Source organism: Gossypium raimondii, chromosome 6 (genome assembly GCF_025698545.1).
Source record: "Gossypium raimondii isolate GPD5lz chromosome 6, ASM2569854v1, whole genome shotgun sequence".
In the NCBI taxonomy this organism is placed as follows: Eukaryota; Viridiplantae; Streptophyta; class Magnoliopsida; order Malvales; family Malvaceae; genus Gossypium; species Gossypium raimondii.
The window spans coordinates 25,054,945-25,081,998 of record NC_068570.1 but is presented as its reverse complement, the minus strand read 5'-3'; the positions used below and the strand labels follow the sequence as shown (position 1 = coordinate 25,081,998).

General features: G+C 31.7%; 1 protein-coding gene and 1 long non-coding RNA gene across 3 annotated transcripts; one reads left to right on the top strand and one right to left on the bottom strand.

Annotated features, from left to right (window-relative positions):
* Positions 1-649: 649 nt before the first annotated feature.
* LOC105773937 (uncharacterized) lies at positions 650-5,864 on the bottom strand. The gene is made up of 3 exons (XR_008197128.1): positions 5,739-5,864; positions 5,447-5,516; positions 650-1,539 (listed from the first exon to the last, which is right to left on the bottom strand). It is a non-coding gene; the product is annotated as an uncharacterized LOC105773937 (long non-coding RNA).
* A 696-nt stretch (positions 5,865-6,560) lies between these two features.
* Positions 6,561-9,314, top strand: LOC105773938 (importin subunit alpha-1a-like). 2 transcript variants are annotated; one of them, XM_012596157.2, is made up of 4 exons: positions 6,561-6,720; positions 6,984-7,170; positions 8,592-8,662; positions 8,865-9,314. In XM_012596157.2, exons 1-4 carry the CDS (start codon positions 6,692-6,694, stop codon positions 8,929-8,931), a joined length of 354 nt encoding a protein of 117 aa, XP_012451611.1. In that variant the 5' UTR covers positions 6,561-6,691; the 3' UTR covers positions 8,932-9,314. The 2 variants fall into 2 exon arrangements, with proteins under 2 accessions (XP_012451611.1, XP_052488966.1); XM_052633006.1 differs by lacking the exons at positions 8,592-8,662; positions 8,865-9,314 and adding an exon at positions 8,324-8,427.
* Positions 9,315-27,054: the final 17,740 nt, after the last annotated feature.

Below are 27,054 nucleotides of genomic sequence, written 5' to 3'. Positions count from 1 at the left end.
CGCAACGAAAGAAACATTGATCAAATTAATTCGAAGATATTGTCCCGTTAAAAAAACAAATATATGAAAAATTCTACTAAATATTTTAATTTTATTTTTTAAAAATTTAGGCTCCATTTGTTTGCCAGTAAAATGTTTTTTGGAAAATGATTTCTGGAGAATGTTTTACTTTTCTGGAAATGATTTACTTTTTTGGTGTTTGGATGAATCTGTGTAAACTATTTTATCTTGTTTAGCAGATTTCCTGAAAATATTTTCTGGAAAAGCTGTTTTTACATATATTAATAAATTTATATATATTAATAAATTTATATTTTAAATTGTTTTTACATATATTACAATGATTTATTTATAAATAAATCAAATTAAATATATAATAATACTCAATTATTAAGCTAGAATATTAACCGTCATAAATTGAAAATAACCAAAGTCAAATAAATTATTTGTAATTGTGTTATAAAAAATAAAAACCAAGGATTGAATAATTATAAATTAGCTTCCAAACCACAATTAATACTAGAAATTAATAATATTATCCAAATGCATAATTAGTAGTACACCACATAATAACAACAACATTGTCAAAGTGCATAACTAATATTACAACACATTAAAAAAAGTATCAATATCTTCAACATTGAGAAAATTTTTGAAGCCAAATTTTTTTATGCTTCTTACTTTTAACTAAAAAAGCTTTGGTCTCGGATTCATGACTCACTAGATAATCAAACACAGAACACAGGAAGTCATCATCAAATCCTTCTTCCTCCATCGACATCACTTCTTCGTAAAGATGTGGTGTCTTATCCACAGTAAATTGTTCCAAAGCATTAGCAATTTTGCAAAGTTGTTCACCCACAAATTTAATTTGTTCATCAATGACACTTTCTTGAACATTTTTTCTTTTACGTTTGGATGTGCCAGATGAAGATACTTTTGTTCTTACCTCTTTAGTCTTTTCATTGTCGCAGTCTATAGGCACTGAATCTTGGTTACCGTCATCCAAATCTATGTCAACATATGTTTTGGCAAAACTCCCTGTTGCCATATCTTTGCCAACAACGAAAGCCATTTCATCTTAATGATCAATGCTTTTATTCAAAATGGTTCACACTTCTTGTGTGCCTGTTAGATATTATATACAATTAGAATAACAAGTAAAAAACAATTGAAATATACTTAACATATATATATACATATATTACTATCACTGCTGCATCATATGTCGCTCTATCACATGTGATCATTTTCATGTTATCATCCCATCCAAAACCACTTTCACCCCGAATTGTGCATATAATCTGCCACTGGTTTTTTACAGTCCTCAAATGATTTTCCACATGCTTCGCATCGCATTGGACTTGAAATCTTTCAAAAATAGCTTCGGCAACTCGATTAATAGAAATTGCTTTGAAAGTATTAGAAGGCTTATTTCCTCTCTGGGCCTCATCTGCTAGAATTTCAAGAAAAAGATGTTCCATCAGTTTTGTCCACCTGAATTGCTTGGAGGTCCCTTCTTTGTTGCCCTTACCCATTCTACATTAATAATTATCATTGTCAATCATTTCAATATCCAACAAGCTTAAAACATAATAAATTCAATATCCAACAAAAAAAAACAATTTTAATACTAAAACATACATAACATAGAAACAATAACCCTAAGCCTTAAACCTACCTAATATTTCTAACCATATAATTAGTCCACATAGTTTGTGCAATTTCGTCTCTCTTAGCAGACCATTCTCTTGCTTCTTCTCTTTCTTCTCGCACCGTAAAAGTTGGTATTATCAAATCAGACTCAGGCTCCTCGTATAATCCTTGATTAAGTAAATCACTAGGATCAACTCCATTATATGATTATGAATGATACAATAAGCAAAAACTATATCTACTTGAGTTTGAAAATTCCAAAATGGTTCAGCATCTAGTACACGAAACTGTTTCTTCAAAATCCTAAAACACGTTGAATATTGATTCGTAATGATGAATGACGAAGATTAAAGAGTTCCTTTGCATTTTCAGGCCCCTGAGCACTAAACTCTTTTAAATGATATCAGACACCACAATATGGGGTAATATATCCATTTCGGATGCCATATCTAGCATCAGCAAGATAATATTTACCTACAATTTTACAAAACATAACTAATACCAATAAATTATGAGCTTACTAGAACTATTTGGTATTTAATGATAATTATTACCTTTCGGAATTCTTAATCCTTTTGGGCGTGAAAGTGCATAATTTAAAATACGAGAATCATGTGCACTACCTTCCCAACTAGCTAGAACACAGGAAAATTTCAAATAAAATGTAATGGCAGCCAATACATTTTGTGTCATCCCCCCTTTACGGCTACGGAATCTTCTTTGAATGCTAAGTGGAACGGATGCATGAACATGAGATCCATCTAATGCTCCAATACAATATTTCAAATAAGGATAAAACCTTGGATTGTTTCTGATTTCACTAGGAGTTGACTCATTAGGTAATCTAATAACTAGTTTATACAATTTCAAAATAGCTCTCAGTACAACCCTAAAGTAGCAGTGAATTGTCTCAGTTGATCTACAATATCTAAATCCAATCACTCGAAACCTTACATTATGGCCAATTATATGTAAAAATATAACTACTTGCTCCCTAATATTCACATATTTAGTTGATTGTAACAAATTATTCCTACTAAGAATATCACACAAATTAAAAAAGGCAATCGGTCTCATCCTTATCACATCAATCAATGCTGGTCACCACTATATAAAATACTATTGATATAATTTTCTCTTTCATAATCTTGATTCATATGAGGGTGAGAAGCAATTTCCTTCCTAGTTTTTAATTTTTTAATCCAAAGAGCCCTAAAAGCTAAAACTGAAGCCACGACTCCAACAATTGCATTTTGATCTTGATTACAATCCATCTATACAAAATAATGCCACACAAATATTTGATCACTACAGAAAAGATGCAAGATTTTCATAAGATCACATATGTGACTAAAGTTACCATGATTAAAGTGCATACATACATATTAAGCTAATTATAATTGCATTAATAATTTTTTGAGAAATTAAACTACTTTCTTTGTACCAATTTAGTGACACAACTAAAATTAGATATGATTCAACTTGAGAATAAACCAATGATCACTAAAACCAGTTAAAATTAGGTCGTTACAATAACTCTCAACTAAATCACATAAATCAATATTAAAATTCCATTCAAGCATTAGTTTAATACACTCACATCAGTTGTTCATTACATAATTAACTTAGCATGAATCGCCATCAATATATAAATAGACAATTTGACATTCACTTCATAAATAATTTTTATCAAGTATCAAGCTAAATGTTGTCATGTCATATACATATATAAATAAAAATATGCTAATATCACCATTTAGATGACCAATGACTAATCATATAGCTCCATTTTTTTAATTAAATTGTTCAATTTTGCCTAATACCAAACTATTAGAATAAGATAATGGAACTAAGTGACACTGCCTTGCCTTTAAAGTGTTGACACCATCTTTGAGGTGTCCATACACATATATCAGTAGCATCACCTTTAAGGTGTCGTAGACTCATAGTACCACTATAAGGTGCAAATATATATAATGTCAACATCACGGTACTGCTAATTTCTATCCCTATTGTCAAGCTAATGTATCATTGACCTATAGTTTAAGTCCAGGCTTTTTACACCCATATTATTTTAGGTAGACAATATGCTCAGCAAAAGTTAATAGTTTATAAATTCCAAATTCTGTATACTCCTAATAGCCATCAATATACCAATTCCATAAACATAAGCCATCAAACTAAAGACATTTTTTCCATCATGATCAAATATTCAATTTACACCTAATATGCCATCCATATACCAATTTCCCATAAACACAAGCCATTTAAATTCAAGATATTTCTATTATGGCCAAATATTCAATATACAACAAATATGCTATCAATACACCAATTTTCCATTTTATCATTTAAATCCAAAGATTAGATAGTAATGTTTCCCATTTCACACAACAAACAAGAGATATGTAATGTTTGGATTGTATCAAATGGTAAAAATGAAAAATTGACACATTGATGGTGTATTAGGTATACATTGAATATTCGGCCATGATGGTAATATTTTGAATTTAAGGGCTTGTGTTTATAACTCTTGTAAATGAGCCATACTGTGGAATTTTCTATTCTTCTGTCTTCTAACCTATGCATGGGAAAGGAATACAAACTTGTAAAGCATAAAGCTTAATAGTGCACACTTTAATTTTAGTCACTAAATGAATAGCACTCTATAGAAATGAGTCTGACAAATATAGTAACACAATCATGTATCAAATAAGAAAATCCCAATCAATATACAAATCCTAAGATCCTCAAGTAACAAGCTTAGTGAGTTTTTCACTTATGGATCCCATGAAGCTCACTATCTATTGAAAATATTACCCACAAAAGTAATCTTCATATTATCAAACCATTTCCAATTTTCATCATTTCTCTAATGATCATGTTGTGAACAACACTTGTAAAATATCCTAACAACATTGCATGGACAATTTATATTGGGAAGATACTAGTTAAGTTGAACTAATGCCATTTCAGCCAGCAGTCTCATCACATAGCAAACATATGCATACAAACATGCAAACAAATGCATGCAGTCCTGCAACCATCGCGTGAATTAACATGCATGCTCATGCACATACCTGAAAATTGGTTTTTCATTTCTTTTTACAAAACTAGGTCAAGTCTATTTTAGAAGGAACAAAATCAAGAAGATGATAGACTGAATGAACAATAACAATCTAATTTGTCTATAGATAAGCCTCCTGATAAACTCCCACACTACAACCTTTCTAATAACTTTTTAATCTAAATGCAGAAAACAAGTTATCCATGTTTGCTTGAAGGCATATAAGTTCATCAATTGTCCAACACATGAAAAGCAGAAAGAAGGATGCACATATCTTTTCATCTAGAGAATAGGAAATGAGAAACAAAGCTCAAGAATTCTTAAGAAGCCATTTGCTATTTTAACTATGGAAATAGATGTCGGACTCAATTTTGAATACTACTGCTGTCTCACACTTGGTCATATTATGCAACTTAAAATAGTATAAGATGCTGCCCAATTGTTACAACAACAAATAAACAAACTTATTAATTGTTAGGATGAATCTAATAACCACCCCCATACTTTCTCAACTAAATTATCTAACCGGGAAAGTAGAAAATTTATAGGCATTACTCCAGAATTTCTAATGTTTTTTGTAAGATTTAAGGGAGGTTAACACTCCAGGTGGTTGTTAATTCCAATAGGCCTGGAACATACAGGGATATCTGGTTTTAGAGAAACAAATTCATACACGGACTGGAATGTCAGAAAGAGGGTCAAAAGCAATTCATAACTTCATACCTAACGGAATGCAAATCGCTAACACCAGCAAAGCCTCTTAGCCCTGAACCGAGAGTAGCTCTCTAGAAACCTGTGTAAGAACCGACAATTATATTCTACTTTGATGCGGTCGTTGATATAGAACAAATAGTAGGAGCTAGTGGGCATCATGGACAGAAATCACCGTGGTGATAGGACTTAGCAGCATGAACGATAAAAATTCCCAATTGGACATAACCATATGCAAGCTACCAAGCACTGAAATTTGCTAGTATTAGGGCCTTTTGACATAGAACCAGAAGGGGATACTTACAAGTATCGACGATGGGCCAACTTTGGGACATTTAGGTCTTGCAAATTCGTGAGGGGAATAAGACAGATTGAAGAAGGAAAAGGACGAAAGGAGGAGGAAAGATGGAAAACGTCTTATACAAATAAAATCGGTAAGACATTTTCCCTAAAACCCATTCATTTTACCCGTGTCTAGGAAAACATTTTCGAAATGTAAAATGTTTTCAAGCTTCCAAACACCGTAAAACCCAGAAAATGTTTTCCTGGCAAACAAAATAATGATATTTTAAATAATTATTTGATTTTATAAATAAAAGAGTTATTAATTAAAAGATGAATTAAAAATAAAAAACTTGAAAACGATATGTTTATTAAGTATAAAAATTAATTAAAAATTTAAAAAAGTTTGAAACTACATGAAATAAAAATTACATATTGAAACTACATGAAATAAAAAATTACATATTAAAATATTTATAAGAAAGATTAAACTTGGGACTCAAAGATGAAATCACAATTAACAAAATCTAATAAAAAAAAGCTAATGTTTTAAAAATATTAATTAAAAAAGACTTGAAACAACATGAAATAAAAAATACAAATATAAGTAGGAGAGGAATCAAACTTGAGACTAAAGGCCCATTTGTTTGCAGGAAAACATTTTTCGAAAAATGTTTTCTTGATTTTCCAGTGTTTGTTTGACTGAAAACATTTTACATTTGGAAAATATTTTCCAAGACACGGGTAAACTGAATGGGTTTTAGGGGAAAATGTCTTACGGATTTCATTTCTATAAGACATTTTTCGGTTCCTCCTTCATCTAGGTAAGGCTCCTTCTCTTTCTTCTGTTCTTCATTCCTTTTCCTTTTTCCGTTCTTTATCTTCTCTTCCAGGTAAAAGTCCATCACATATCTTCTCTTCTCAGCATATTCTGTTTCGTTTCCTCTCTTTCTCTCATTCTCAGGCAAATCTACCATGAATTCTTCGTTGGGTCTTGGCTTAAGGTATGGCATAAAGCTCTTTTTTTCTTCTTGTTCTTTACTTGTCTACACTTTTAACCGATTTTATGCCTGAAATTTGTTGCCTTTCTTTGTTTCTTTGTTGCCTGTAACGAAAAATGTTGATGCTGTGCCTTCAGAATTGATCAAAAATCTAATCAAAACCTTTAAAAGATTTTTCTGTTCCTCTGGGATATTCAGTGAAGAAGGAAAATAGTGTTTTGTATTCTGATTCTCTTTTAAATTATAGTTTTATTCCTGAAAATCAGAGAAGATGTCATTGACACCAAACTCGAGGTGGCTGTGGACGCTGAGGAAGGGAGGCGGAGGAGGGAGGATAACATGGTGGAGATTAGGAAGAATCATCGTGAAGAGAGTTTGCAGAAGAAGCGACGTGAAGGGCTTCAAGCACAGCCAATGCTTGCTTCTCTTCACTCCTCTGCCGTTGAGAAAAAGGTCGATTTTCAATTGCTCTATTTTCTCGTTTGTTTTTGAGTATTCATAAATTGCTTTAAGTTGTTGAATCTTGCTTATTCAGAGAGTTTTCGGTTTTTAATTAATCTTATCGGATTAGGATTATGGTAGGTTTTTAAAATTTAGAGAATTTTGCATTTATTAGGTTTCGATTGTGTTGATGAGGTCATATATATATATACTTTTTGGTGTATTTTCGTTGATTTGATTGGGAACTCTGTTGTTGTATAAACATTTTGGTAGACAGTAACATGAGTTGTCGAATATGCAATTCATTTTATTTTTTTCTCGTATTAAGGGTCTGTTTGATTGCCAGTAAAATGTTTTCTATAAAATGATTTCTGGAAAATGTTTTACTTTTCTGTAAAATGATTTACTAGAAAATATTTTCATTGTTTGGTGATTTCAAAATATTTTCGGAAAAGTTGTTTTACATATATTAATAAATTTTATATTTTAAATTGTTTTAACATATATTGCAATGATTTATTTATAATAATATTCAATTATTAAGCTACAATATTAATCGTTATAAATTGAAAAAAACTAATATCAAATAAATTATTTGTAATTTTGTTAAAAAATAAGTATTGAATAATTAAAAAATAAGTTCTTGGAAAATCAATAAATGAAGCTTTTCTACGGAAATGAAGGAAGGAATGAAGGAGGCGATAGAGAGGAGAGCACGGAAAATGTCTTACGGAAATTGAAAGGGTAAGACATTTTCCCTAAAATGTAACCCATTTTTCCCTTGTTTTGGAGTTCATTTTCCAAATAGAAAATGTTTTCCGCCAATCAAACGCTGAAAAAGTTGGAAATGATTTTCCGAAAAATCAATTCCGTCAATCAAACAGACCCTAAGATTAAAGATTAAGCTTAAAGATTATGTAGCTAGTTATTTTATATTCTGCAACAAATATTCGTGATTGGTTTTTGAATTCACAAATTAGTGCTTCTTAATTTGTTTTTAATTAATTAGAGTTGTAAAAATGGGTTTCCTCTTTTAATTTATTTCAAAGCAAAATGTTTTTAGTAATTGGCAGCATGTTCCATGAATTTTTCTTTTGCCATGGTTTACCCTATTATAGTTAATTGCATTGGATTGTTCTGATCCTGTTCAACTGTTTGACCGCAGTTGGAAAATTTGCCAGCCATGGTTGCTGGTACCTAGGCTAATGATAGTAATATGCAGCTCGAGGCAACTACACAGTTTAGGAAGTTGCTTTCAATTGGTTAGAATTTAATCACGTAATAATTTAACCACACAGTTTATTGCTCGCACAATAAGAAAGCAACTATATGCATATGAAAATTATTGCTCATGAGAAAGGAAACAAAGTAAGCCACTTGAGATTCGGTTAATTTAAGGATTCTAAATTAGCATGTTGTCATCATGGTTGTAGGAAGTACAGAGATGCCTAATGCAATGGAAACAATATTTCAAGCCACCCTTGCCTTGGGAAGACATGGAGGAGTGAGTCTTTTCTTCTCATCTTGATATTCATTCATCTAAGTTAGTAGGCATGAAGAATGGATCAAGTGAAGATCTTATATAATATAAAATGAAGTTATTATATAGTTGATGAATGTCATAAAAGATTTCTTGAATAAAAGTAATAAAAGGTTGAAGTAAAAAGCTTATCAGCTGAAATGCTTCCTGCATATGTGTTTTGCAGGTTGATGAGCTCATGGGTGATATGGAAAGTGCAGCTTTATTGTATTCAAAGGCTGAGCATTTATTAGTCTTCCTTCTAGTGGAAGCACCATCTCTCATTCTGAATCCTCCATTTTCCCTTACAAACTTAGATCGGTATAGACTCTGAACTTACATTGATTTTCTTTGAAACAGGCAAGGTTACTCGAGATCACAAATGATGGCTCTTCTCAAGTGCAAGGATCAGCCATAGAGAGTAACCATATTTATTACTCTATTTTTAACTCTTGTTGCTGATGATTTCCATTTTCCTTGTGTAAAAAAATATTTATTTGTATAGTTAATTCTTTTGAGTAACAAGGAATTAGGGTGTTAACATGGGTCAACTCAATTGTATCCTGTTTGAATGTTGTAATATTCTCCCATTTCTGCCGTTAGTGAATGATAATTTGGTTCAAGTTTTCATTCATTCTCTGCTTCGTTTGTTTTTAGCCTTTTCCCTCATTCTCTCATAGAATTGATGGAACCGGACTGGATTCGTAGGTTGAACTGGGAATTAGCTGATATATCAATTTGGATAAAGGGTTAAAACAACTTTTGAATGAACTTTTTGAAACTGATTGAATTCAGATAAATTTAATGATTTTTTTAAATAATTTAATGAAATTGCTTTATTTGACTTTGGTTGTTTTCAATTTATGACGGTTAATATTCTAGCTTAATAATTGAGTATTATTATATATTTAATTTGATTTATTTATAAATAAATCATTACAATATATGTAAATACAATTTAAAATATAAATTTATTAATATATGTAAAAACAACTTTTCCGGAAAATATTTTCAGGAAATCTGCCAAACAATAGAAAATATTTTACACAAATTCATTCAAACACCAGAAAAGTAAATCATTTCCAGAAAAGTAAATCATTTTTTAGAAATTATTTTCTAGAAATCATTTTACTGGCAAACAAACGGAGGACAAAAACACTAACATTCAATAATATAACCAAAGGAATTAAGTTATCAATTTTTAGTGAAAATATACCCTACAAGACACGTTTTCACTTTCTCTCCTAAAAAACAACTTATTCTCATAAATATATATATATATATATATATATATATATATAAACCTAAAAGCATAAATATTAAAATAACGTCATATACCCATAAATTAACCATTAAAATTTATTTAAAAATTATTTCATTTTACGCTTATATACAAGTACACATATAATTAAATCAAATACTTATAATTATATACATTATACTAACTAATATGCTTCATGTGTTTTTTCATTCCCAAAAGAAATGGAAAGCCTTTTCTCCATTTCTTCAATTTCTAAATTCTAATCTAAATAATATACTTTAAAATACTTTCAATTTTCTAAATATTTCTTTACCTAATTAATAAATAATTTTGCATTCTTACTTATGTTAAGATTATGAATCTTTAATTATATATCTACATAGTATAACAGGTTTATCTTTCAAAATTTTCTCCTCATAAATTATATTTATAACATTACAAATATATTATATTTCAAAAATTTATACATATAATCAACGCACAAGACAAGAAAATTAGTATATATAATATAACAATGTCCTATGTAAAATTAAAAAAATAATATGTTCACACTATAATTTTTGACATTTGACAGTATAATAATTGTACACGTGTGCAGTATCAAAATGTAAACAATAACACAATTATGTTATATGAAATATCATAAAATGAAATTATAAGGTGTGGTATGATGGTTACTCATCTCATCTCTTAATCATGTGATTGGGGGTTCGATTCTACTCATAAGAATGAAGTACATTTCATGATCAATTGTTTAACTCTTCAGAGAGCATTCACAGTGAGAGAATTAGTCATTGCTGCCCGCTACACATATCATAGTTATGACAAAAAAAAATAAAAAAATGCAATTATGATTTACTTTATAACTTCTTTTTAATTATTGATAGTTTCAGACACATATTACAAGGTTTGGCTCAAAATGGAAATAAACACTTATGTTGACATTTTAGTTTTTTGGCATTTGGTAATAAAGTATTTGACACATGTTGACACCTTTTTTTGGCTTATTTACTTCATAACTTTTTAATGTTGATAGTTTCACAATTTAATCCTTCTTATTGAAATTAATTTATTTAATAATTATAGACACCAAAATTGGTTGGGATCCAAATCAAACCCTTTATAATTGTCTTATTTAAACCCGATTTCAGTTGTCGATTTTTAAAGCTTACAAGTTCAATTATTTGTCGATTTTAAACTCAAAATATTACTAATTTAAGCTAAAATATTCGACTCTTCAAACATGATTAAAATTTGGGCTAATGTGCTTAAAGAAAGGGATTTGGGCCTATTTTATTAAATGAATTTTGGACTTTGACCCATTGGTTTTTAATTTAATTTTGAGTATATATAACACTATATTTTATTAATTAAAAAATCCCCAAAAAATGAAAAATTACAAAATACCAAAAAAAATGGAAATGAAAACGGCCCTTAACTTTTTGAACATTACATTTTCCCCCTAAACTTTTGTAACTTTTGCATTTTTGTCCTCTTTTCTTTCTCCTCTATGCCGCTGACAGCCATGCTCCTCTCACCAGCCACGCTACCGCCATACCGAAAAAAAGTAAAAGAACTGGGGGGTGGACTTTTTCACCATTTTCTCCATCTCTTTCGGTTCCCTCCTTAAGCCAAAACCAAGCCTCCAGCACCACCACCATCACTGGTCCCTTGACCACCGTCCACCACCATTCCTCTCTTACAACCTCTGCTACCACCATAGACACTTAAGCCTTCACTTCTAGAAACTCCCAAACTTACCACTACTTCCTCCCCAAACCCGAGCCAACAGTCAACTAAAAATATCAATAAAAAAAACCAATAGACCGAGCAATAATCACAACACAGCAAAGCAAAAAGAAAAAAAAAAGTCCAAACAAAAGAGTGATGCTAATCCATTTCAGTCCCTCAACTAATTTTTAAATAAATTGCAGTTCAGTCCTTGTAGTTTTGTGTTTTTATTTCCGTTTTATTTGTTTGCGTTTCGGTAAAACCAGATTGATGGCAGGCACGGATAGGCTAACGTGGATAGCTCGGTTAATTTTGGGTATAATTTCTAACCATTTTAATTTTATATATTATTTGCATTTTTTATTTTAAGTTAATTTGAAGAAAATTGAAATTGCTTTCTGAAAATAAAAGAAAAACGATGACGATGAATTCGTTTACATTTTTGCCGAAATCTATAAAATTCTATTAAATTTTATATGTGTAATATTTATTTTTCAATCCTTATCATGAGTGTAGTAAATTTTATTATTATATATTTCTAGTAAATATATATTTTTTAAAATTTACCAATCTATACTGTTTTTGGAGAGAAAAGAGAAAACGCGCCTTATATAGGCGTTTTCACTATTGTGTCAGTGAAAATGCGTTCTATAGGATGCATTTTCAGCTACGTCAGCTGAAAATGCGTCCTACAAGACATATTTTCACTAAAAATAAACAATTCATTTCTTTTGATCAGATGGTTAAATGTTAGTATTTTTGTCTTGGAGTTCCAAGTTCGATTCCTCTGCTACTCACATTTGTACTTTTTATTTCATAGTGTTTTAAGTTTTTCCTTTTTCTTTTTAATTAATATTTTTAACATGTTAGCTTTTTGGTTAGATTGTTAAATAATTGTGATTTCATCCTTAAATCTTAAGTTCAATTCCTCTTATAAACATTTTAATATGTATTTTTATTTCATGTTATTTCAAGCTTTTTTCATTTTGAATTAATGTTTATACTTAATAAATATATTGTTCTCAAGTTATTTATTTATTTATTTATTTTAGTAGAAATAAATAGCATTAAGCGAAAATAATGAAATCACAAAACTCTACATAGGAAATCAACATTTGATTGTAAAATCTCTTGAACTGAAATTGGGGGATCTTAAAAAGCTTCAACTCAAATTGATTATCATAAGTGCATTTCGCCATTCGATCAGTAGCCATATTCTGAGATCTAGGAATATGACGGATTCTTGTCTTCCAATTCCTCTTGAGGTAAACATTGATTAAACGTAATTCAACTAGGTTACTACTGGCAGCACTGCCCGTAAGAACGGACTCTACAAGTAGTGCATTGTCGCATTCAATCTCCAACTATTAGTAACATTTCTCCCATGCAATACGTAAACCTTCAAGAATAGCTCAAGCTTTTATGCGAAAGACCATTTCCTTGCTGACTTTCAAGGAGTACCCGCATAACTAATGACCATTTACATCCCTAAAAAGACTTCCAATTGAGGCGTTATCATCGTTCATTGACACTGCACCATCCAAATTCATCTTAATCCATCCATGATCCGGAGGAAACCAACATGTCGCCAATGTCGTAGCGAATGGCTGAATTCCCCGTGAACTTGGCGATAAATAACTCCTAGCCCAAGTAATACCTATAACCACAAGATCCTGAACACAAGTGTTACTACTAGCAAAAACATAAGAATCGCGATTCTTCCATAGCAACCAACAAATAATAGGAAAAAAAAGAAGGCCATTCAAAATCTTCTTCCCGCCACTTCATGGTATTTCTCAAATTCCAGAAGAGCCAATTCTTATGTGATACCGAAAAATGTTCCCCGAATAGACATCGGTAGGATAGAGAGCCAAACCGCTTTGAAAAAATAATAATCCCAGATAGCATGAAGATTCGACTCCAACACATTACCACATCTAGGGCAGTAAGACTCGCTCGTCATATATCTTTTTATACGCTTTCCATTTGTCAGTAGCCTATCTTGCCAGAAAACCCAAAGAAACGATCGATTCGTTGAGGTGCCTTAGTCTTCCAAATCATTTACCAACAACTAGAAAAACCACCAGCATCAATTTGGAAAAAATTACTGTAGGTTTCTACAGAAGAAAATACATCATTCTTCATCCATTTCATAGCTAACTTGTCATTACCCGCGTCATACGAAGGAGGCACCATGGAGGCAATAATGTTAGCAACATTATCGGGAAGAAAACTTCGCAGTCGACACCAATCCCATTCGGCACTACTCGTCAACACATCATGTTAGAGTATGCCCAAAGATCAATCATGAGATGGTTGTAATAACATACTTGATTTATCATGTTTATTAATATAAGACGTTACCATTATTATTTCAGTTTCTTTTCTGTGTGTATAAATAAACTGTTTTATAATAATGTCCTGAGAATAATATGATTATTCTTAAAAGATCCTTAGTCAAGTATTATTGTTGGATAGGACAACGATAATGCATTAAGACTAACATGCAGTTGATTGATGATAAAGAGTTGTCATTGATATGGAATGTCAGAATCGATGCATGAATATGTGTGTTAGAGAACAACATATTGGACTGACCCATTATGAGTATGTTTCTTGGATTATTATGTAATTGTCACGACATTACTCAAAGTGATTAATATGTATATGATCCTCAGGCTTGAGATCATCATAATCCCAACATCGTGAGTAGTATATCTTGATACAGTCAAACGTACACCGTAACTGGTTGTTCTATAAAGGTTGATGTTGGATATACCACAATCGATGTAGAGGGATATGGTTGGTCGATATAGAATAAGTCACTCCTACATAATGAGAGTAATATCTTAGGCCACTTGATTAAGTGAGACTAGAAATGCGCGGCCATGCTCAAATAAGTTGATATGAGATGTCATACTTATTTGTATATCGTAGTCTGCTTAAGATATCAAGGAACATGGAATGGACTATGCAAGTGTGACTATTCCATGACTTGTGTCCAATCCAGAGATAAATGACTTAAGGATTATTGCATAAAAGGTTAATCATAAAAAGGTTATGTCGAATCATGATCTCTTGTGACTTAGGTAGCAATGATGCATTGCTAGATGCCACTCATTGTTTGTAACAGTGGAATCCTTCTAGTATTACTGCTAACGTTATAAGAACCTATAGGGTCACACCCTATAGTTGAAACGAACAGAATAAGCCATAGTTGGTATTGTTTTTGGGGGTCGCTTGAATTAAATTAATTATAGAATTAATTTAATTCGGTAATCAAATTTCCAACACATTATGTACAAGGTTGTTGTACGCATAATGAGGACATGAATTTGGTTAGCATGTGAATTCAAATAAATATATGGTTTACCGAAATTATATTATAATTAATGTAATTATAATTTTCGATTTAAAATATTATTATATTTATTTAATTCCTAAAAACCCTAAAAATAAAAGATTTATAAGGATCTCGTTTTTCCTTTGCTTGGGTCTAGCAGCCATAAAAGAAAAATCACTTTCAAAACTGTTTTGGGGATTTCTTCCGTTTGTAGTCAACTGGGTGGATTACGTAGAGGCCGGGATCACGATAGATTGCAGCTTAGTTCGATAGCAGATCAGACTACTCGTTGTTGAGGTGTTGCTGTCTACTCTGAATAAACATTAGGTAATTTCGCAACCTTTTCACCCTGATTCGTTCCTCACACATGGATTCCTGGTTGGGATTGCCGAATTATTATTTTTCCGCTGCACCATAGGGGTGCCGACGATCCAACACATCACATACCCGCAGAGCATCATCAGGATACCCAATTCCGTGAAAGACATCCCTTAGCTTATTGACTTGATGAACCCAAATATCATTCCAAAAAATTATTAAGCATTCATCGCCTAAAGACCAATACACATTTTTTATCACATCCGACCATACATTAGCTAGAGACCTCCATATATACGAGTAGTTACTTCTATCAATAGAGTTCAACAAGATTTCATGTAGCTTATATTTGCTCCTTATCAACTTAACCCACAAAGTGTCAGTGTTGGTCAAGAGTTGGAAATCCAATTTGATCAAGAAGATCTTGTTCTGAACAACCAAACTCCGAATCCCCAACCCTCCATACTTAATCGGTTTACAGCAATCAATCTAATGGATAAGAGCTGGTCTTCTTGACTTCAAAGTTGAACCCCAAATAAAATGTTGAGCAATTTGTTCAATCTCATTACAAATAGAAATCGGGACACGAATCATGTTCATAAAATAGTTAGGGATAGCAAGCAGAACAGACTTAGCCAACGTAATTCTTCCTGCTAATGAATGTTTCTGGACTCCCACCCATTCAACTTATTATGAACCTTGCTAACTAAGAAACCAAAATGATTCACAGTAACTCTTTTGTGCAAAAGAAGCATACTAAGATAAACACCCAAATCCTCAACACGCCTCATACCAATATCACTGCATATCAAATGGGCTGAATCGTCAGGAGTATTAGGTGAGAAAAAAACTTGTGATTTGTTACTGTTCACCTTTTGACCAGAGAAGTGGCAAAATAAATTCAAAACAACTTTAACCTGAGATACTTGGGTCCTGCTAGCTTCGCAAAAGAGAAGGAGATCGTCTGCAAAAAATAAATGGGATAAAGCAGGATCCCTTCTAGATAGAAATAAAGGTGACCACTTTCCGTAATTGACAACTTCATTGATGAGATGTCCCAGTCTCTATATATAATACAAAAAGATAAGGCGATAAATGATCTCCTTGTCTTAACCCACACATTGGCATAAAAGTATTAGTAATAGTACCATTCCACAAAATCTGAAATGAAGTAGAAGACACACATCTCATGATAACAGTGATCAAAAGCGGAGGTAAGCCAGCTTCACAAAGAGTATCCTCTAAGAAATCCCATCTTATTTTATCATAATAATAAATATGTAATTATTTTAAAAAAATATTAACTAATTTTTAGATATATTTTTCTTTATATATAATATTTAGATGTTAAATATTTATTTTCTCCACTTATATTTTTGGGTTATGATGATTTCTAATATTATAAAATCAAATAATTATTTCAAATATGTAAAATATTTCAAATATCATTATTTTCATTTACATTGTGGGTATGATATTTCAAATATTTTTATAGGTGAAATATTTCAAATATCATTATGTTTATATGTGAAATATTTTAAATAATTATTTCAAATACACATACAAAAATATATAATATGCCAATTTATCTGCACTCATGGTATGGATTGAAAGATAAATATTATACATATTTACTTAAAAATAATTATATTTTTAATAATTATTTGATTTTATAAATAAAATAGTTATTAATTAAAAAAGATAAATAAAAAATAAAAAACTTGAAAACAATATATTTATTAATTATAAACATTAATTAAAAATAATAAACAACATGAAATAAAGAATATATTAAAATGTAAGAGGAATCAAACTTAAACTTAAGACTCAAGGATGAAATCGCAATTATCTAACCATCTAACCAAAAGAGCTAAAGGAATCGAACCTGGGACTCAAGGACAAAAGCACTAACATTTAAACATTTGACCAAATGAAATGAGTTGTCTATTTTTAGCTGATGTGGATGAAAGCGCGACCTGTAAGACGCATTTTTCTTTCTCTCTCCAAAAACAAAATAGATTGGTTGTAACCACCCCAACCCGGCCTAGACGGTAGACACGAGCTGAAGAGATCACATTAATCACCGAAGTGATCTTGTCTTTTTTTCAAATCCATTCTCGATTCTAAACTTATTCTATAATAATGAATATCTCATATAAATCAATTAAAAAACTAACATTAATTTAGTAGTAGAAAATAAATCAATAATCTTTGTACAAAAATTAACCTGTTTAAAACACTTAATAAATAAACAACATTCTAAAATCATTATCAATAAGAAATATTAAGTATAAATCATTCCATCTATATAAATACCTATTAATATCATGCATCCTAATTGATGTAATTAAAAATAATTGCCCTATACCATAGTTTTTAATAAAATAAAATGATAATCGTAATAATAATAATAAATCATTGGAGAGAACAAGCCGAGACCCTTCGAGGGCTGTGTCTATGTCTTAGTCCGTTAGGTTATCTGAAAAGATGGAAAATAAGGGGAGTGATCTATGAAAGCTCAGTGGGAATCCATTTACAATAAATCAAATCAATATTCAAATATGTATGTTAATTGTAATAATCAAATCAATACGGCAATTCAATTTTGTCACTTTAAACAAGCAGAACATTAATAGTCAGTCGAAGTCAATTAAACTAATCTACCATAGAGTCATAATATCATTTACATTAGATATATGCACATTTATCAGTTCAGTTGTTTCATCATGTACTTTTCAATGAGTATTCATAATATGTCATGCAATGATTGTTTAACATTTCGTTTAACAAATGATAATCCTACCCTCGAGCACTAAATCACACATAAATAGGGAGTTCCCCAAAACCCCCTCTACCTTTCTACTCTGTTCGTGGACTTTTACCACTACATTCATAGGGTTTAGATAAAAGCTGTCATTTTGCTGAGGGTCCACAACCGCTAGCAGTTAAAAGCTGTTAGAGGGATCTTGGATGCCCAATAACAATAATATTGCAGTTGGAATTTACTATTTTGTGGGTACATAATATGATCGTCGTAGTTGGAATCTGTTGAGGTTGTGAATACACAACAAACATTCGTTTAACTACGGATTCTCGACCATTTGCAGAAAATAGCTGTTAGAGGGATCATGCAGCATAGTGAGATTGCAGTTGGAATCTTCTTTTCTTTGGGTATACAGTTAATCATTCATTCATGCAGTCAATCCGAGTTGCCATTCTTCCTCCTTTCATATCGTCCCTCCCATGTTTATTCAATGCAATCATTCTTTCAATCATTAATACTTTCAACATTCTATTTCATTGCATAATAACGACATGCACGATTATGTCCATCAATCAATAGTTCAATCATTTAGGCATACGAGGCATTCATTCAACATTTATGACATTGATAAATATAAAATCATTCATGGATCATGCAATCAATCAAAAGCAATTAAGATCATAAATTCATTTATTCATGCATTCAATTATTCTATTCCTAGTTTAGGACCTAATTGCATAATCTAGTTTTCTAGATGCTATCAAAAACCTCCCCAGGGACTGAATTGCATAAAATAATTAAAGATAAGGAAAAATTGTAGTTTTTAAGTTTTAGGGGCCACACGACCGTGTGACCAGCTCGTGTGCAATACAAAGGGGTGAGGTATAAGAGCCACACGACTGTGTGCGAAATGCGGATCCAAGGAAAAATAAGGAGACATGGCTGTGTGTGAGGCCGTATGGTCCACACGAATAGGCCACACACCGGTCTGGTAGGTCGTGTGCAACTGGGCAATTTCAAATTTTGACTTGATTTTTCGTAAAAAGACACAATCTTAACCTTTTCGGGGGCTCTGGTGATTATCCTTCGTTCAAGCTCGATTCAATCCCCTACAGTGGTTGAAATCTTGATGAAAATACGAGATTTAATTGACGGAAAATCAACAGTTAGAAAAACAAGTTGAAATCGGGGATAGATTTTGATTCGGGAACAAAAATAATTGTCAACAATGGAGAGAAAATATTTTCAAAGGAGAAGATGAAGATGAAAAAGGGAATAAATAAAAATAAGGAAGATAAATTCTATTAGTATTTGAGAAGGAGTAATTTGAATTCAAATTAGGATACGAAGATAAAAAAGATATGGAATTCTTGTTGGGATTGGATTGGGGTGAAATTATAATATTTAAAAGGAAATGGAAGGGTAAATGTGATTTGAGCCTAAGTGCTTAAGAGTGCCAATACCTTACCACTCAGCCAAAACCCATTTCTTATTAAGTTTTTGCACTTAAGTATACCTATTGCTTTTTGTTGGAGGCTTGCTGAATTTTCAAAATAAAAGGAAAATAAATGGAAGGAATGAGATTTGAATCTAGGCTCTCTAAAGAATATACAAATTATTTAACCATCAAGCCTAAGGCTTATTTCTTTTTTATTTTAGTTACTTAATTATATATATTCATTTTTTCTTCAACTTACATATTTTGTTTTTACCTTACATATTTACCTAATTTTTCTTTAACTTATTTAACCTAAAGTTTTAATACTCTCCTATTTTAGTTTATATACAATAGTTAATACTCGAGTCAAGACTCACTATTAATATTTTTAAATCACTTTTACCATTTTTCCAATTAGGTCGTCACTCAATGAAAATACACTATTTTCAAATTAGGCCTCCTAATCAAGTTTCGTTTTAGATTAATACAATAACATCTAATTATTCTAACCCCTAAATTTCAAGGTGTTACATTAGTAAATTTTAAAAATAAACAACACATATACTCAAATAAGTTTTTCCAGATATATTGGAAAATTAGTCCCACAATATAGGTGGAGAAAATAAATATTTGACATATAAATATGATATATAAAGAAAAATATATCAAAAGAATTTGTTGATTTTTAAAAGATAATTACATATTTATTATTTGATTTTATAAATAAAAGAGTTATTAATTAAAAAAACTTGAAAAAAATTTATTTATTAATTATAAACATTAATTAAAAATAAAAAAAACTTTAAATAACATGAAATAAAAAATACATATTAAAATGCTTATAAGAGGGAATAAATGTCACATCCCAAAAATGGGGTTAGAAGAATTGAGTTTGTGGTTGATTGATTGATTGAATTTAAGCTTGAATACGCTTGATTGTTAGGTTTTCGTTGCATGGTGGATGATATGCATGTGCTTAGTGAATTATTATTATATATGCTTGAATGGTTTGTTGAATATTAAGACAAGCTTAAAATGACCAAATGGTAAGGTATAAGCCTATAATGCACTTAGAAATGTATTAGATGAAAATTTGACATGTTAAGTAATATGAATTGTGAGTTTAGGTTTCCATGCTAGTATAACTAATTGGTTAGAGTGTTAAAGTGTGTTAATGTATCTTTTAGTGTAATTAAGTATGATTTGTATGATCTATGTATGTTATATGATACGTTAGAATAGGAAAATTGGAAAGAAAACACGAAATAATATGTGTTTATAGGTGTCAGTGTGTCATATGTAGGTTTTGGGCTTGTTTTGTTATCTTTGTAATTGAGTCCTGATTTTTATGATATGCAATTGGAGCCCGTAAATGCTATGAAATGACTTGAAAATTTGCATGATTAAGTCTTATATGGATAATTCCATAAATTTGCTCCCAATTTTACAAAAAGGTTTTATTAAATATTTTACTAAATTTATGATTTAATCCTTAAACTTTGCTTTAAAAATTAAATGAGTTTTGCTTATCGCTTATGGTATTTTCTTTCAATTATTTTCCTTATTAAATTTTTTTATACTGTACATATGATTTAATTGTTAAATTATGAATGATACTTGTGTCGTATGTTAAATGATGATTTCACCCTTGATGTTGGTCTAATCAAGAGTAACGTTTGCAGAAGCATGTTTTTTTTTAGAGTTGTATGTTTACTTTGAACTATATGATTGATGAATATGCATGTATATAAATGTGTGGGGTGTGATTAGTGGTTGTACGGAGGTCACGTAAGTGACTAATGTAACATTTTGGATTCGGGTCGGCCCGTACCGGTCTGGTTTGGGGTGTCACATTGGTCAGGTTTGTGAAACCAAGAGTAGTCACGCCCCGATGTATAAGATTATCATTGTGCATTTGTTAAACAAGGAAAGTTACTAGCCTAATGGTTAAATGTTAGTGTCCTTCTTAGAGATCCTTAGTTTGAACCTTCTTCCTCTCATATTTTTATTAATTTCGGCCATCTAGTTGTCACACCCCAATTTTTATGGTGATACTGTGAACCTTTGAGTATAAAAGTGACATCTGGCCAAGTGGTTGTGTAGTAGTAGAATTTTGCTAGGGGCTTGGGTTCGAGTCCCCTTCCTATTATTTCTTTTAATTTTCAGCAAAGCCTTGTTTAAATGCTTGAATTGCCACCCTGAAATTTATATGTGGTTAGGTTTTTGAATTAAGCAATAAATAAGTAATAGGCTCAATGCTTAAAGCGCTAGAGCTCTTCCCAAAAGACCCAAGTCCGAGCTCTATTTTCCCTTTTAATTTTGTGTTTTCGACAAATACGCCCCAATCTATATACAATTAAGTGTCTAAAATAAAAAAGAAATGGGACACAAGCTGAATGGTTAGGTGATAGAGCATACTCGTCAACAGCCTAGGTTTGAGCCTTCTCCTTCCCCTTCATTTTAATTTTAATTTCAGCAAAACTTGGGTAAATTGCATGTGCTGCCCCTAGGGAAACCCTAGAAATTTAATCAATCCTTTCCTAATTAGAAATCATATCTTACCCTTCCTCAAAATTCCAATAGAATTAAAATTCTACATCTTTTTCTCTTCTTTTCCTAATTAGATTTTCTAATTGCCCATTTTCAAGTCCTAATAGAATTTGCTCTCCATCTTCTCTCTTGCACCAAATTTTGCAATCTTTTGGACTGATAATCATATAACAATTATTTTTGTAAACACATTTGAAATGAACATTACATATTCAAAATAAATAAAAACTATTTGAAGTTAAAGGTATTGTACATATTTATTGACGGTAAATATCTAAATTAGTTAATATTGTGGTTAAATAATGACATATTAATTAAATTTTAAATTATTTTATAAATATTATCGATAAATATGTAACAATATATTTAAATAATCCCTCTTTAAAATTTATAATATGAATGTTGATATCTGATTGATCGTGAGGATTAATTAATTAAATATTATGATATATAATTAAAAATATGCATAATTATTAATATTATTTATTAACCATATGATTCATGCATATTACATCCATATTAATACAATAGAAATATAATAAAACATTTATTAAAAATATGAATGCGTAACTATTATCATATTATTTTAATATATTTAAAAAATAAAGAAAGAAGAATCTATCACATTCATAAATGAATAAATTAAAATTATATTACAATATCTAATTTATATGCGTAATTATTAAAAACTATTTTAATTTAATATATTATAACTAATTATTTTTTGTTTAAAATTTTAATGATATATAATATGATTTATTAAAAATAAATTTAATGGATAATTAAAAATTAAAAAAAAAATGAGAAAGCACCGCTTGTTGTAAATTCGGGGCTTTTTTACTCCTATAATATAAAAAAAAATTCAAAATGGTATTCCACCGTCGTTAATTACCGAAATGGTATGTTCAAGGTGGTGGAGGGCACGTCAGAGGCGACACCAGTGGTGTGTACATCCTAGGCGGCATCCAGTGGATTTAACCAGTGTTTTCGGTGGTTTAGAAGATAAGGAAGAGAAGAGCAAAAAAAAAATGTAGAAGAAGAGAGAAAACTGAGAAGAAATCCCAAAGGTTCGTAGATATGAATTTTATTTTTTACAGTTTTTTTTGACATTATATTGAGAATTTTAAATTTTTTTAACAGATTTTTAGCATTGAAGATGGAAAATCAATTTTTCGTATATGTTTATTTTGATGGAGTAATTTTGACAACAACAGTTGGATGTATATTTCATATGTGCTAGTTTCAGTACTGATTGCCGAAATGCAAGCACGATTCTAGTATCGAGTATCATACCAGAAAGCTTGGATAGCTAAACAAATGGCAATGGAGCAGTTGTACGAAGATTGAGATGCGTCGTACAATGTGCTGTAGGGGTGGATAGCCGCTATGTGGGAGTACGTGCCAAGGACTGCCATTGAGTTGGAGACATGATCGTATTACGGCCCGAATGACCAACTACAACTAGGAAAAAGAAATTTCCACTGGATGTTCTGGACATTTGATCCATATGTGAGGGCATTTCCCTACTACAAGCCGCTTGTGCAGGTTTATGGGACCTGAATATATGAAAAATATACGCAGATCCTACTTCTTATAGTTACTCAAGGAGGGAATCGGAACTTACGCTTGATGGCATTTGCCATTATGGATAAGGAGAACATGGAACTATGAGAATTCTTCCTCACGAACCTGAGGTTGAATGTTGTTAGGGACGATAATATTTGCATCATATCTGATAGATAGAAGAGAATAATTGCCACCATTAAGAGTTCCGGTGTTCCGTGGAGATCTGTTTACTGTATCCGGCACATAGTGGCTAACTTCCACCGAGATTACAAGAATGCAGACTGGCGGAGACAAGTTGTGAAATGGGTAAAATTTAGTTTCAATATATGTTTTAATGTTCTTAATACTAGAACAAATTAACTCGAGACTGTAACTTGTCTTGTCTTAATACATACACAGTGTATGAGCTAGAGCCACACCTTTTCCGGCAAAGGATGACCAGACTTGAGGCTGACATGCAAGGTGAAATGAACACTCCTTTTCGAGAGTGGTTGGATCCCATAAAGCCGTGGTAATGGGCTCAAAGTTTCGATGATGAGTATCGATATGGTCATATGACCACCACCCTCACAGAGGCGGTTAACTCCATGTTGAGGCAAATACAACATCTTTCGATTTTGTCTGTTTTCTCAACTACATTCTACAGGCTGGTTACCTTGATGCCAAGAATGAGGCTGAAACAAGTCAACCAAATAGAGGCGGGACATGTATTTGTTGAACATGTCAGGAAGGGAATAGGTGCGAATATTCGGATAGCGAGGTCGATGAATGTAGAAATATATTATCGACAATTTGAAACTTTTCAAGTTACGGATTCCATCAGTCGTCAACCTGATATCCTACCTAGGTCATACGGAGTTAATCTCTGAAACAGACGGTGCGATTATGAGAGGTTCCAATCACTTTGTTATCCTTGTGTGCACATCGTTGTAGCTTGTGCTCGATCCTCGATCAATAGTTAACAATTTACCGGTGAGGTGTACACTCTCGAGCGCACGTTGCGTATCTGGGGAAACAAGTTCCCTATCCTACGTGATCTGTTTATATGAGAGTACCAGCGTAGGTACTCTAATGAGGGCTGTAAATCAAAAGAAAAATCCATATGAGGTATTCGCCCCATCCGATTGTTCCACATTACAACAAATTGTTGATGCTCTACCACCTAGTTCTTTTCTTGTTTTCCCCTATTGTTAAATCTGTAGATCTCCCCCAATTAGATCTTCAAACTTTTTTTGATTTGGACGAAGCAGTTCAAAAAGCTTGTACGATTGAATAACAATTGAAACGAAAATCTAAGAATCGTTTATGGGGTTGTGCATCTAATTGGAGTACATCAACCTCTACCTTTCAGGGCTTGAAATTCATTCTACCATAAGTGAATCGTCTACCTCCATCTAAAGACTAACCTAAGCAACTTAGTTGGAAAGATGGGGCTCCACCCATAGGTACTTCTTCTAAACCTACTTTGAATCATTATCGTGATGTTAAATGCTACAAATGTAATGGAAATGAACATTATGCTCGTGATTTTCCCAATAAAAGGGTAATGTTGATAAGTAATGATGGTACCCTTATTTCTGATTCTGAGAATGATGATTTAAATGCTAGTAATGTTGTTTGTGACTATGATGACGAGGAAGAATATGAAGAGGTTTTGGAACCTCCTATTGATGGGGAGGATTTGCTTAAGTACCATTGTCTTGCAGTGCGACAATCCCTTAGGTATTCAAGTAAATGACGATCCTGACAAAGTGCAACAGACTAACATATTCCATTCGTGGTGCTTGATTCAAGGAAAGTTGTGTTCTCTTATTGTTGATAGTGGTAGTTGTGCCAATGTGGTGAGTAGTTTTTTAGTGGATACTTTATCCTTACCTTGTCAAAGACACCCTAAGCCATATCACTTACAATGGCTTAATGAAGGTTCTGAAGTTAAGTTAGTTAAACAGTCCTTAATTGCATTAAATATTAGGAATTATTCTAATGAGATTTGGTGTGATGTAGTTCCCATGGATGCTGCCCATTTGCTTCTTGGTAGACCATGGCAATATGATCGTGATGTGGTGAACCATGGAAAATTGAATCGTTACTCCCTTGTGTTTAAAGGGAAGAAATTTACTCTAGCCTCTTTAGATCCAAAAGATGTACACAATGATCAACTCAAGATGAAAAAGTAGTGTGAGGGGGTTATAGGGAAGAAATATATAATTAAAAAGTTAGAGAGAAAAGAGACTATTTGTGTTAAAAGTCAAAATACAAACGTGCCAATGGTGAGTGAACCCTCTAATGGTAAAAACAGAGTGTAAAATTTATTTGCAGTAAAAAAGATGTGAGGAGAGCCCTATATCACAAATAACCTTGTATCCTTGTGAGGTTTAGGCAAAATTATTTATCTTTAGCTAACCTTAACAATTTTTTGCCTAGTGTCTTTACATTCCTTTTGTAGGATTATGAGGATGTTTCAATGAGGCACCTGAAGGTTTACCACCTCTACGAGGCATAAAGTACCAAATTGACTTAGTACTCGATGCAACCATTCCAAACCATCTAGCTTATTGAAGCAATTCAGAGGAGACAAAGGAGTTACCAAGGCAAGTGGAAGAGCTATTTCAAAAGGGGTACACTAGAGAAAGTTTGAGCCCTTGTGCCGTCCTTGTCCTATTGGTGCCTTAAAAGGATAGTTCATTCCAAATGTGTGTTGATTGTCGGCCAAGAAATAAAATAATGGTAAAGTATAGACATCCAATCCCTGGACTTGATGACATGCTTGATGAGTTATATGGTTAAATAATTTTTACTAAAATTGATTTAAAAAGTAGTTATCACCAAATTCACATGAGGGAAGGGGACGAATGGAAAACAACCTTTAAAACTAAGTTTAGATTATATTAGTGACGTGTTATGCCTTTCGGTCTAACTAATGCACCTAGTACTTTCATGAGATTATTGAATAATGTTTTAAGGCCTTATTTGGGTAAATTTGTGGTAGTATATTTTGATGGTATTCTGATTTACTCAAATTTTTTAGATGATCATGTTTTCTATGTTAGTTTTGTTGCACTTTTTGTTGTGATAAACTAATCTTTCTAGGTTTTATAATAAGTGCTCAAGTTATTCATGTCGATAAAGACAAAGTAAAGGCAATTAGGGAGTGGCCCACTCATAAATTAATTACCGAGGTGAGATCTTTCCATGGTTTAGTAGGTTTTTATAGACGTTTTGTGAAGGATTTCTCCACTGTTGCCGCCCCATTAACTGAGATTATTAAAAAGTGTGTGGGTTTTACATGGGGAAAAGCTCTGGAAAAGGCTTTTCAAGCCTTAAAGGATAAGTTATGTTTTGCTCCAGTTCTTAAATTACCTAATTTTTTTAATACTTTTGAACTTGAATGTGATACTTCAGGTAT

Bases quoted from the DNA above. Each gene is read 5' to 3' on its own strand.
- LOC105773938 (XM_012596157.2), top strand. From the start codon at position 6,692: ATGAATTCTTCGTTGGGTCTTGGCTTAAG. The intron at 6,721-6,983 runs GTATGGCATAAA...CCTGAAAATCAG, and splicing joins TCGTTGGGTCTTGGCTTAAG to AGAAGATGTCATTGACACCA. The intron at 7,171-8,591 runs GTCGATTTTCAA...TCATGGTTGTAG, and splicing joins CCTCTGCCGTTGAGAAAAAG to GAAGTACAGAGATGCCTAAT.